Raw genomic sequence first — 14,345 nt, 5'->3', positions numbered from 1 at the left:
TAAACATTAAATGTTCTAAAACCCTCTTTCAGATCATTATCGGTGCCTTTCCTTAAAATAAAAAAGTACCTTTTCTCCTAACAAAACATCTCTTTAGCAGATAAAGAATTAGCTAAAAAAGCAGCCATCCTCCTACCCATGACATATGGGAAAACAAAGCTATTTACATATATCCCCACAGGTCTCCTTTTGCTTGCCAATTTCCAGTCTTTAAATCATTAAAGCAAAAAAAACATTTAGCTGTTAATTTTTATTAGCTTGTTTTGCTAAAGAGAATACTTGAATCAATATCAATTTCTCCTAGCAGCATTTCAACCAAGGTATTTTTTTCAGTTAGGTGGGTAACAAATAACATTCAGGAACACAGAGCTACACTTCTCCAAAATCACTCACATTTACGCACAGAAAGCATAGGTATTCTTATACCCTAATTTTCTAACAAATCCATGACAAGTGAATGTCCCTATAGATTGTACTGGAGCAATATGTTAAAAAAAAACAATGACCAAAAATAAGAGGAAATTCGACTAGGCTATTTGTTTTCTAAACAATCATTAAGAATCCCCAGATGTTCCTCCTGATGTTTTAACACTTAAGCATTCATCATTATTAAGAAACAGAGATCTAATTAGCTATTGTTTTGCTAGATAACAAGAGTAATCTTTCTTCTACATTAATAATAAAGACTCACAACAAAACTGCACTCCTCTTGTGCAGAGGCAGAGCTTTTCAAACACCCCCCTTCCTCAGGGTCCTCATTACTTTTGTAAGGACTTTCCTCTCCCTCAGGTGGCACAGCCAGCCCTTCTGCAGCAGAAGGGTCTCAAATTTGTCTGTTTTCACCATGAAGTCATTATTCACAGAAGAATACATTTCATGAAGTCCCAAGCAATGGAAAAGGCCAAAAAGTAGATGTTAGTGACTAAAGCTTTATTATTATTATTATTATTTGTTTAACTTATTTTGCAGATCCTAGGCAGCACAGTGACTGCTATGGAGCATTTTAGAAACATTTTACATACAGCTTACTCTCTCTCAGTCCTTTATTTAATATAACAACAATGAGTTTTCCTGACATCAGCTAGGGAAATGAAACAAAAGGTTAATTAACACAAGAGGGATTAAACACTGCAACATTAGAAACATATTGTTTTCTGAGCAATGGCAGTGGTGAGTCCTACGACTGTGTCTTGGGGTTGGTTACCTCACATTCAATAATATTTGACAAAAACTTTTAATAACCTTGAGTCTTATAAAACACCCTTTTCTTTTGGGATTCCTCAAGTTCTTGCTGCTGCTGGGTTGATTCTTTGTTGCCTGATGGTCTGCAGTTGAGCCCACACTGCAACCTTTTAAACAATAGGAATTCAGAGCTCTGCTATATTGGCCAGCTAATTTGCAAAATGTATGGAAAAAGTTTGAGGCATCTGCCATATCAGATTGGCTTGAAATTGGTTAACAAGATCAAAATTAAACAGGTCACACACAGACTGACAGATAATCTCACACATGCAGAATGTATTCACAGATTTATATTTTTTTTCAGGAACCAAATCAACACAAACTGAACAACTCACTACTCACATACATGTAGACAGTCCCACTTGGCAAACAGTTTGCCAAGTATTTTAATCTGAAGTTATATTTAGCCCTTGCAGTTCCTCTAATCCAGTCTAAAATTAGATCAGTTAGCATATGCATATGTTTTGTAGGATAGGAGGTGACACCATTTTCATGGGCCTCCTGGCATGATATCAGGCTCTGTTACTTAAAAATGTCTCATGCAGATGTTTCCCTATATTAAGCAGACTTTTCTGATGCAGGATTAGAATTCAGGAGTAAATCTGAGTATTTTAGATAGGTTATAAACTCTCCAATTTCCTTCCTGTGATTACTCATTTAAATCTGGATTTCAAGGAGACTATTCACTCATTTAAGGTTACACTGGTACATCTGTTCTTACATAATTAGAGAACCATACACAAGTCCTTTCACTGAAAAAGAAGGTAAAGTTTTCATGCTTTATTCTTTGAGCAAACCAATTTAGATTCTTTAATTTACAATTGGATACACACAAGTAGATCTCAGTCCCGAAACAAAACTTTCATTTTGAGGGGAAGGAGAGAAGAAAGGTTTTTTTTTAGTTTTGTTGTTAAACACACACACAATTTTTTTTATTTTTTTTTTAAACACGCTGCAAGGAAGTTGCTGACTTCGTGAAATTAAGCCTTCTATTATCTTAACTACTTGTGCTAAGTAGACAAATCTCACTGCTAACTTTGTAGCTCTTTCTCACTTAAGACTAAAGAGAATTATTTTTTTCCAACCTCATGCTATAAACCATCAAACAATTTTCTGATGCAACTGTTCTGAAGAGGCACCGAATGTCTTGTTCACTGACAACCAAAGACATTCCCTATTTCTACTACTGCTAATTAATTAGTTTTTGTTGCTGTTGTTGTCTTTCTCCTAATGTTGCACAGCAGCTATTACTAAAACAGATCCAAAGTAAACTGGGTAAATTACAGTAATCCACACTGGTAGAGTACTGCTGGATATAAGAGAAAATCCTACGAATACAGGGGCCACTTTCATTCTACATATAGAGTTGAACATAGTGCACAGAATTGCTGAAGGAAGGGTGAGTGGTGCCAGAAAAGGCACTGCAGTGAGCTCATCAGGAAGAGGGTGGTGAGATTCTACAAAAACAAACAAACAACAGTTCTATCCCCTAGTGACATCACTGCCACTATACCATTGTAAGTTCTGTCCATGGCCGGTAGGAGGTTACTGAGATGGTGCTGCACTTCCCAAACTCACTTATCTTTGGGGTTCCAACCCCTCCTCATGCTACTACATGTTGTAATATTCCCCCCTTTCTAATGGTGTAAGGAGGATTTGAGAAAGCAAACTTGAATACTTCCATCATCAGTGCTCACTCAACCCTGTTAATTGGCCAATAATCCAACATTTAAAGTGACCCTCTTTCCTTGCCTCCCACGCTTCCCAGTGCAAGGCTGCTCTTGTTGTTCTTCTTAATACCATAACAGATGATTTCACTTAATTACAGCTTGTCCAAACTTATGTGGCTGCACAAGCTGGGAGATAAAAAAAAAAAAAAAGGCAGACCACCACAATCACTAGCTTGTCCAGCGGAGGCACAGAACAGAACCAGATTTTGCTTGGTGAAGATGGAGTGGAACTTGGGCACTAGAACTGTCATTAGGAGTCAAATATCTGCAGTCCAAGCTGTTGTTTTACAATTTGATAAGCTCCTACTTCCATACAAGGTAACCTAACAGTATCCTTAATGCAGAGCAGCGGGGAAGATCTTCACTCAAAATTAAAGCACACCGCTGTTCCTTCAGCCAACAGGATTTCTATTAGACCACAAGTGCCTGGTAGGATATCCAGTTAAGTGTTGGTGCTCAGGCTGTGCCAACTTATGAATACAATGTCAGAACTTGGCCTTTAATTATTCTTCCACAGCAAGGGGGATTCATATCCTTACTTCCAAAAATAAATGGAAAAGGGACAGTTCCTTCCTGTGAAGATTCTGTTATTTGAAGGATAAAAGTGATTACAAGGAAGCATTGGTTCTAGTTAATATATTATTCTTATCTTAAAGTTCTCGATATTATAATGGCTTTTGGAAGACAAGACATATCTTAACTTCTGTTAACAGCAAATATTAATATCAGTGGGCCAAAGCAAAATGACTTTCAAAATCAGTAAGGAATTATATCAGGGCAAATGAGAACGTTGGGTTACAGTCCAGTATGCAAAGAAGGTGGTTTGTATTTCGGGAACTGAGTATCTCTGGGTCTTTTGGTGTAAACATAACTGTTCCTTGTAAGGCATAATTTCCCTATTTCCCTCATGCTACAAATATATATTGCCAGGAAGACATTTTGGTGATGACACAAGCAAATAGGCGCCAGAGGCAGACCAGAAACAATTTCTGTCACATTGGAAATCAAATTCAAGCTGGTCAAAATATGCACCAGAGCTGAACTACTGTTCCAAGTTCCCTTCCAACTCTGCTACGCATCAGCTGAAGAATTTACCCAGCCGAGAGTTCAATTCTTACTGATGGATGAGATAGGCATCTGGGAATCAGGGACTGTCAATAGTTTCTGACCCCATAGGTCTTCCAAATTGATAAACTAAACTGCAGGCTCCAAGTAGCATTACAGTAGCTCTACTTCCATTCAGAGCTCTCCTGTAACAGGGAATTATCAATGAAATTGAGGGATATCCTTATTCAATTTTCCACTCTTTCTTAAAGCCCTCTGTGATTCTCCCATCTGTTTTTGTTAGAAACAGCTTATTTGGGGGTGTCGATTACCAAAGAGAGATACAAAAACAAAACATCCAGTATTAAAAGGATCTCTGTAGGACTCAATGTTCCCCAGTAATGAGACTAATCCTATTTACTCAATTTGTACACAAAAATAATGCATTATTTCCATTTAAACAAATGCTATAATAACATGATGAATATTAAATCACTCTCCAATGGAATTTAGACATTGAGATTACATTCCTAATGGGCTCTGACTCTGAATAATACAAATTGTGAAGCATTTTTTTCCTCCACTTTTTGTTTAATTCTTCACAGTCTAATGATGCATTTGCTTCTACAATGATTGAAATAACTCTTAAAATAACTCCCAAAGCAACAGATCTAAGCATTAAATACACCAGAACAGAAACAAAGACTGTGCAAAAGGCCTGCACAGCAAAATTAAAGGAACAGTAAACCTTCGCACCTTCGCCCTGCTCTAGCCAAGAAGAAAAGCTTGCATATCTGTGGACAGCTAGCTAAACATTAACAACCACCTTCATAACCTTGCTGAAATCAAGGGGAGTAAGATGCCTACTTTGTAGTCATACAAATCCAAGAGGTCCAACACTCCTCACACCCGTGCAATTTTTATACAACTGAATAAGTACAGTTCTCTTGTCTTGCAGGATGATTCATTAAACTATAAATTGCTCAGATGCTATGATAAAAAGAACTTCACTGAATGGATAGTTTAATATAAAGTTATAAATGTAGAATATAACAAATGACTCCAGTATTGACTAAGTGTACAACTTGGTGTTGTGCCCTGAGCCCAGGTAACTCCAAATGCTTTGATACTCACATGGCTGAGGGAGTCACAATAGTTTCATAGATCACTTCCTGAAGAGAGGGACCATCGAGATGGAAACGTGTGCAGTTTTAATTGAGAATGTTTGACAAGAATTTACTTCTTTATTACATTAGCATGTTCTGTATTAATAACCTCACTGAAAGAGTTGTGTTTTTTTTGCATTCACCTCCATCTGAAAAGCAATCAAGCTTTGCTTACTCTTCATCATCCCCTCAAATCCCTCCCCCTTTTTTTTCTCCTGCTAAGGAAAAGCATTCTCTCCTTCCTTGTTTCCTGACACAAAATAAATCTTCAGTTTCTTTGGGGGCTAAGTGAACAGCCTTTGTGTTTATTTTAATTCACAGTATTGATAATACTTATGTCATATTCCACCTGCAGTGCAGACTATTTACAATCCTAACTTGCATTTTCAGAAGAGAAAATTAATTGTGGCTTTACTTTTAAGTGCAGTCTTGGATTGCATGTATCAGATCTTTCCAGTTCCTGAACATTGAACAAAAAGCCGGTGCTAATAATTTTGCTACCATATATATATATATATATACACAAATGCTGTAGCCCGTTTTAAAAGTATATGAATATAACACAAGCATATGAGTGCAGTGTAGGCATGGTAACAGCACATACTTGTTGATAGCCACACTATGCAGGAAAAACATTTTGACCCTCAGGGCTCAATCAAAATTACATTCCCTCCAATACTTATGCTCCACAAGGATTTCAGGAGCTTTATGTTCATTGGGGCACCCAAGATTAATTCATTCTATGAAGACAATGACCAATAATATTATCTGTTCTCTAACATACACCATGCTTTACTAGCAGAGAGGAAGCAAAAAGAATCCTTCAGAGTACGTTTATTCACAGTTTATCATTGATCAGAAGAAAAAAAGGAATAGTCCTGGTCAAAGTGCTAGCTCCAACCTATCACAAAGAGTGCTGAAGAAACCCACAAAAAGGTGTACAACAGGAAAAACAAATAAAAATCAGTATCTAAATACATAAAATATGAGAAGGACTAGAATTTCTGTTTCAGTAAAGACAGCACAGAGCAGTGATGGGAAGCCATGCCAACTCTTAATTGGGTAAAATGGAAAAGAAACCTTCCCCATTAGGAAGAATGCCAAAAAATCCTGTCCAGTGTGGCATCAGAAAGCTTAGAGAAGGAAGTGGACAATGGCAGAAAGGGAGCAGAGGGAGCATTTTCTTCATTCCATATATGAACTCTGCACATACGTATATCTACATATGTGTATACTTACATACACACACACTTGCCATGAAAGACAATAGAGACAGGAAAATTACTCACCAAAGTTAACTGCATACTGAGATAATGTGATTATATTTTCTCAGAATAATAGTATTCTTGCCTGAAGGCCTGCAAACATCCTCCAGGACAGACAGACTTTATCCTTCTATAATCCAAGTTTTAGCTATGCATTTATTGAACAGTTTCTAAATAGATGTATAAACATCTGCTACCTAACAAATGTGAACTAAGCAGACTCCCCTCCTGGAATTAGTTCCTCGGATTCCCTGCTCAAGTACACCAAATCATCTTTAAATTTCTCCTTGTCATTCACACACGCCTGAACAGTTTAGCCTTATGCCATGGCTTGAAAAGTCAGGAGACTCAAACTACCATCAGTAAGGGAAAGAAAGTCTGAGAACTTAGGACCTTCTGCAAATGACATCTACAATTTTCAAAGACCTCTTTGTTCAAAATGAATTAATTTGCACCCTCCAGTTCCAAGCTGCTGAACTTTGCTCTTTCTTTAGACACTATGCTGTGTTATGAAACATCTTTCTGTTTCATAGCATAAAGGGAAAAAAATAAAAATGAAAGAAACTAAATCACCAATAGCCACTGGTTTCAGGAAAGCTAAGCCTGGAGACTGTTAGCTAAAATGTTACAAGGATTTGCAAAAAGTAAAGAATGCACAGTGATGCCTTCAGGACTAGACTAATAATTACTTTTGACCAGGTGACTGAGCTGAAAAAAACAGTGAAAGACTGCTTCTAATAAGGCTTTCATTTAATTTTTCCATGAGCTTCCCTCACACACATATACACACTTTTGAAGGTTGTTTTTTGTTTGTTTTTTTTTTAAGGTACAAACAGATTTTAAATATAATGATTTTAAATTGAGGAGGCAAGCCTTCTATTCTGAAGGTGCTGAACCACACACAGCATTTTGATTTTCAGAACTTTCATCCACTCTTTACAAAGCATTTTTGAAACTCTTTGGAAGACAAAAATTATTTCCGTAACCTGCCTCAAATTTGAGTAGCACAATTTGCCTGAAACTGCCCAAACTGTTTGCCCAAAGATCTCTGAATGGCATCTGCTACTAGTGAACTTCTGGGGAGGCTGTGATAGCATGCTCTCAGAATAAAGGCTGTGCTGTAATTTTAAGACCATTTGTGTATCATAACAGGTGCTGCCCTGAAAGTATTTAGTGAATAGCTTTTATGGGAAGCAACCTCTGGCCACTGCTCACATACTCTGCTAGGAATTACGGGGGAAAAAGGGGGAGTCTTACTTTTGCTATTTGCTCCTGTTAGCACACTTACTCGTATACCTTAAAAATCAACGTACTAAAATTAATTTATAAGTAATAATTTCAAGTGAAATTGACTTCCTTTAATTACATTTAGTGTTATATACAGTGATGCATTATTAAATAAAAAAATACTATCACAAATGACAAAAATCCATGTTTAATTTAAGTAGCCCAATTACTTTAAGTGCTGTTACAGTCAGAAAAGTGTTTCAAGGATAAATATAGGAACACACAATACCATTTCTTCAATAGCTTCCAGATCAAATTCAATGTAAAATCCAAAAGGTCAATTTTATTTTTTTCCTTTTACCCCACGACATCATAAACTCCCCATGGGACTCTCAGAACTTGGCTGGATTTTTTCTTTTCTAGCATTCTCTGCAGCAGTAATTGTGATTATACATTATGTCAGACATAGTTTCTTTCCCCTCCCCCCCCCCCGGAAAACCTTAATTCCATTCCATCCAGGTAAAAGTTGAAGATTTTGTATTTGTCTAGACATCCAGTAGTGCTGTTACACATGAATAACCAGGCAGTGCAGAATTTGCACATAAAAAATGTTCAAAGGATCCTGCTTCTTGTTGGAAGGAACAGAGTTACAGTCCAGTCTATACCTCCCTTTCTATTTTTATTCAGCACCAACAATGACAGAGGTGTCCAAGGACTCCCTCCCTGCATCATTGCTGTTGGGGATTGATGAGTGTAATGAAGGCTGTGGCTGGTTGCTTCAATTCAATACACAAAAACAAGAATCCCAACTCAAGCTTCTCTGCAACAGTTCCAGCTGCGATGCTCCAACTGACCAAAGCCGGGTGTTATTAATAATACATGTAAACTCAACCATATAGCACATGCAGAAAAAGCCTAACACCTTCTGGTAGTGTCAGATGTGCTGAACTGGCACATAGCAACACATGCGCAGTTGGTCCAGAACTCAAGTGCCATATTCCCTGTATTTGTGTTAAACAAATGGTTGCAGCAAAAGTCTGCAGAGAAATATGGCAGCCCTAGCAATGTAGAAGTGGCTGTCCAACAACTGAGCTAATGACACAAGAAGCAGAAGACATCTAATGTTATACGGACAAGAATAAAGTACATTTTTATGATAAAGTAAAGCAAGTAAGATGGAGGTAACATATGCAAATGTCCTACTTTGCTTTTGATGTGACAGCCAATGTTCCACATCTGATTCTCAGCATTACATACAGGAATTGTGTAAAACTAAGCATATCTCAAATTTCATTACTAGTTTCCTTAGCAGATCAAATAATTGCATGTAGTATTTTTTGTGTAATTGAGTAGTGACCTGCACAAAAGCCCTTGTAGACCATCTCAGGATCAATTGCTAGTTGTAAAACTATTGATAGAATAATGTTTGCAACTTTAAATCAAGGGCTCTTGACAGTTAGGACTTGGAAATAAAACTACCATATAACTACTGTAGGGAAAATAAACAAACAATCAAAAAACAAACAAAAAAAAAAACAGGAAACAGCACACTGAAAACCAACTGCTTTCTACATAACAGGATTCATCCAGAAGCATTCAAATGGAAGTGGCATCCATGGGTATAATGAAAAAAATCCTTACTCTCAAAAAAAAAAAAAAGAAATTAAAAATAAAGTAAAAAAACCTTTTTTTTAGTAGTAGCAGCAGCAGGGTTTTTTTCCCTCCCTGTAGGAACAGAGCTCCATAGAGTCTTGAAAGCTCCAAAGTTCTTCAAAAGTTTCTTTTGTAAAGCTTCTGTACAACACTTTCCTTAACTAGACAACACTGTGAGTTATCAATACCAAAAATTAAAAATAAAATACTGCAGCTCCGCTCCCTTTCACAGTTCTAATATCATTTCAGTAACAAAGTAGAGTCATAAAAAAAAACCTGTTTTGTCTTACATTGTAAAATATGCACGTGCAGGGAAGCAGAGAGACTTGATATAACCACAGAGACAAAGCGCTTCCAACAGTAAAATTAATCTGGTGAAAACATAGCTATTACTCACATTCTCTTCAAAACTATGACTTGATATTCCTCATTGCTTTTGTTTTCATATCCAGCTATCATAATCCTTCCCAAATCCTTCCTCTAACCATAGGGCTATTTGCTTACCCCAGAAGTACATTTTCAACTGTTTATTACCCAATCTTGTCTTACTGTGGGCAGCACCCACTGCTTTTAACCTATAGTCATTTTAGAGCTTGGTAAAAATCTATATGAAATTTGCCACGCTACCAATTTTTGTGTCAGAAAATTTGATTACTGATGTTTCTACATCCAGGAGGTCAGCAAAATAAAATATTACACTTCTCCTAGGCCTTTGCACACCACTGATGCAATATATGCTGCTGCACAAAACATACTCCTGTCCAAGAAAAAGCAATTCAAAACATCAGCACACTTGAAGCTTTTTAGGATGACAACCTATCTGGCTGCTATTTCAGGGTCTTTGGTAGATAGACCTAGTGCCACTGAGCACTATATGACAGCCATTGCCAACGTTGGGTCAATTCATTTTTTCCCCAGAAAATTAATATCTAATACCCTGATTTAGCATGGGATTTTCATACAAACATTTAAAGTAAAACAATGCATTTAACATGACCATGACTACCTTTGAGTTCTTACTGGAGTTGCTTGGTTCCTGAATGTACCACTTAATTCTGTCACTTAAAGAATTCTTAAGACTTAAGGAAATTCTGAAACCAATTCAGTCACATGGGGAGAAATGTTTTTCTTTCCTTTTCACACATGGGAAAGCAAAGCATTAGAGGGTCTTGAGAGCCTTCTCAAAATGGTATGGCAGAGAATAACATGTCAAAGATAGGTTTCAGTCTCCTTCATTCTGGCCTTGAGCTCCAACAGCTCTACAGCACAACAGCAAGAAAGGAGATTTGTTTCGTCTTATCTTAGCCATGGCTTACATGAATTACTGTATAGTCCCTTACCATCATTTTCCTATCAGGCAGCAGTCTCATCAGGAGAAAACTCCCATATTGATCAACAGGAAGTAGATTTCTGTACCTCCCCTGAAATTATGCATGAACCATAAAAGAGAGAAGTGAAAAAACAAGGGTTGAGTCATAAAGATGCATTATTTATATGAAATCTCTCTATAATTGTACAAAAGCTCATTTTTCCTTATACAAATACAGGAGAACTGTATGGGTATGTATTAACTGACCTTTCTTCCACTCTTGTGTCATTGAGAAGAGTTCGCATGCTACAGCCTTCAAGTCTGAGGTCACTGGAAGGTCACTTTTCCAGAACCAAGCTATTATACAATTCTTCAGCACAAAAGTGACAAAACCTAAAAGCTGGTTTCAGGTAAGATGCAATGACACAGTCTGAACCCTTCCGCATTATGCAATTCTCTTTAAAATGCCTGCATCTTTCCTGCGACCTCTCTCCATTTCTTGTTACAGGTTCAAAAACAGAATTTTAGGCATGTTACTGTGAAGGACCACATTCTTTCAGTGAAGTTATGCATACAGATTTCTATCTGTTGCTTCAGTGAAAAAATGTCAGATAAAGTATATTTTATTACAAGTACAAATCTATTAAGGTATTTTTTCTTTAGGCTGTTCAGTGATTCAGTGACTACTCTGTATTTCTGACTGCAAAGTCTGTTACTTTCCCGTAATTTAGCAAGTGCAGAAATTATAATACAAAATGTATGTCTGTTAAGGGACAAGTAATTCATGAGGTAAATATTTTTCAGCTCCGGTATAGTGCAGAATTACTGTAAACACAGGAGTTCTTTAAATTGGGCAATGTTATTTTGTCTTTAAAAAACTTGACAGTTTCCACAAGGAGGACACCAAGGGATTGGCTCATTTTTAGAGATCAGCAGATGGACAAATTAAAACATTACTCCAGGGAATAGTATAACTTCCACGTAGTAGGTAGAGAAGGACTATTTGTTAAACTACAAGCGCCCAATGCTGGAAACCCTCCATAATGACAAACGCACGTTCCTCTAGTGACCTCCCTCCTGAAAGCCAGCAGTCAACTCCTGCATTTTGAGCGGGGAAGTGTCGCTGAACATGCATAAGTACAGCTCTGCTGAAGCAAACTAACGAGGGCAATGGGCATGCCCTGAGAGCCAGGTGCTGTTCTTGAGCTCAGCATGCAATTTCCTGGGCACTAGGTTATTTATCCTGTATTCACCAATGCCTGCCCAAAGTTGGCAAGGTTCAATTGCCAAGTGCTTCTTTACAGAAACTCCTCCAACCAAATTCTTATGAAAACATCATTGTAATGGAATTCTTATAAGATAGTTGTCCCTTTCACATCAAAGAGGAAATAGTGCACGGGCAGCTGCAGTATACAACATGTTCTCAACTGGAAGGAACATAATACGTGCAGCAATCCTCCATTCCCTTTTAGAGTTTGTTTTATGGGTGACAGGTGAAGGACAGTCTGCTATAAACAGAAAAGATTAATTTGATATCTAAATTTACAGACCATGTAAATTAAGGGCTTCAGGGTTTGGTATAGAGATGTTAACCCTTTGCAGAGAAGGGCAAAAACCTGTATTAATAGAAAAAGAGATGGGATAATATATAAAACCAGGTTTGCTACAAGGGAATATGGGTGACAACAGGTTCTACTTAAGGCATCTGCAGTGTTACCAAGGCCAGGAATCTCGGGGGTTTAAACTGCTCCCTTTGAAGTTACTTTCTTGAAAGTAACTGTTTGAATAATTTAATCTTCTTAAGTCCAACCCTAATGCTATATAGCAACATTACCATCACTACAGGAAGGCTACACCAAAAGAGCACCTACCATGTACATTGCGTTTTTTGCTTTCAAAGCATTCAGTAGTGGAGCATTATATAGGACAGTAATAATTGACAGCTTATTTGCTAGGTTGCTACATTTTTGAGCCTACAGTTTACTTCTAATGCAAGTTATCATGGCAACTTCTCATGCTTAAAATAATTTTATATAATTAAAAGCGTGATAGAGCCTCAATTGATTTCCCACTTAAAATCATCCTTCTCATCTTCTGCCTGGTCATTTGCTCTTCTTCAATAGCATATCTAACAAGTCAACCCTTTGCACAGTCCGTTTTTTTTTTTAATAAAAATAAATGAGTGGCCCAAATTCAAAACCAAAGATGTTATCTCTGATTCACCAGTGAAAATCCTCCATAATATAGTATGAATACAAATAAAGAGCTACATTGTAATTGGTGAAGTTTGTATAAAATCTAAACTATATACATATACAGAGATACACATGAGATTATCTTTCCAACTACAATCTAACGTCAATTTCCTTTCCCTATATTCTGTTCATACTAAGTCACCACACCAAAAACATGCATATCACATTTTAAACCCAAAGTGTTTACATGGTTTTAAAACATTGCATAGAAAATTTATTTCCCCTATTACAGATGCTATATACTAAGATGAGAGTACTGAAAATACTGTAAGTTAATCATATGGAACAATGTTCCTATCCGTTGAGCAAATTAACAAAAAATATGCACTCACTTCCCTGCACTCAGATCTTGGCATGATGCAAGGTTTATTTTTTTTTGCTTCTTTACACCCATTACAGGGTAGTAAATTTCTTTGGACATAGACTTCTTTTCCCTAAGTTTCAGACCAAAGGAAAAAAATTGCTGAAGGAGATGCATCAGATGTAGTAAAAAAGCTAACTCTACCTCTTGGTTTAATGCCAAGAAGTATAACACTGAAAGTTACTCCTAATGGAGAATAGTGAGAGGAAGCATGTGCAAAAAGATATGGCAATAGTTATTTTGAAAATTAATTTTTAAAGAGAACAGTACTCAGCTTTGATAGAAAGTGTTTTCATGGAATGGGTAGAGGCCACGCTGAACTTCCTTGCGCAGCTACATGACCTCTGCCAATCAATGTCAACACTTTATTAATTTTTTACTGAAAAAGTGTGAGATGATTCAAACTTTGGCTGTCTTGGTAGATGTTGCTAAGCAACTTTGCTGCTTGTCTGAGAATTAGTTTTCACTGCAACCTTTCCTTCAAATCAAAGACCCGTGTCACTTAAAACACTTCGCCCTTTGCCGAGGAAGAGCCCAGAAAGTTCTACCCCCTTCCCTTTTATATTTTTCTCTCCTTTCCCTAGTTTAAAAATCAATTTCATAGCATCTGAAATCCTCCGCTTTACTCACCGTAATCACTGTCATAAAAGACTATGAATTTCTGCCATCGCAGCTCAGTGACCAGTTTCAGCATAACGTCGTTGAGGCGGACTGGTGGTCGGGCAGCCAGTGTGTACTCCTCCTCCTCCAGGCTGGGGTTCAGGTGGCAGGCTGTGCGCGGGGAGCCTCCTGTGTTGCGCTGCACAAAGAGGTGTGGGATGTGCATGGCATCCGTCAGGGACTGCAAGGCGTTGGCCGAGGCACAGCCAGTGGATGTCACTAAGGCTAAGATCCCTAGGGTCATCAGGTCACAGGCTGGAGAAGAAAAGAAATAAAGTAGGGTTGAAGCAGGCTTAAAAAACTCCTTGACTGATCTGGATGCTATGAACAGTACAAGACAGGCTTTACCCTTGCCATTAACAGAGAGCTGAAGAGATTTCTGTTACAGTATCAGCTGAAGCCTTTCAGAGATAGGTCCTGTACCTTTACAGTA

General features: G+C 37.5%; 1 protein-coding gene across 1 annotated transcript in view; it reads right to left on the bottom strand.

Moving 5' to 3' along the window:
• GRID1 (glutamate ionotropic receptor delta type subunit 1) overlaps window positions 1-14,345 on the bottom strand; it is a gene marked incomplete at both ends in the record, with an annotated part of 531,319 nt that overhangs the window by 294,179 nt on the left and 222,795 nt on the right. Inside the window, one exon of the mRNA XM_084290039.1 lies at window positions 13,883-14,167. Coding sequence (XP_084146165.1) covers window positions 13,883-14,167 — 285 coding nt within the window. The remainder of the gene's footprint in view (window positions 1-13,882; window positions 14,168-14,345) is intronic.

The sequence above is a fragment of the Netta rufina genome (genome assembly GCF_964035555.1).
Source record: "Netta rufina genome assembly, chromosome: 7".
NCBI classification, from domain to species: Eukaryota; Metazoa; Chordata; class Aves; order Anseriformes; family Anatidae; genus Netta; species Netta rufina.
The sequence above is the reverse complement of the archived record's forward strand: the minus strand, read 5'-3'. Positions and strand labels throughout refer to the sequence as shown.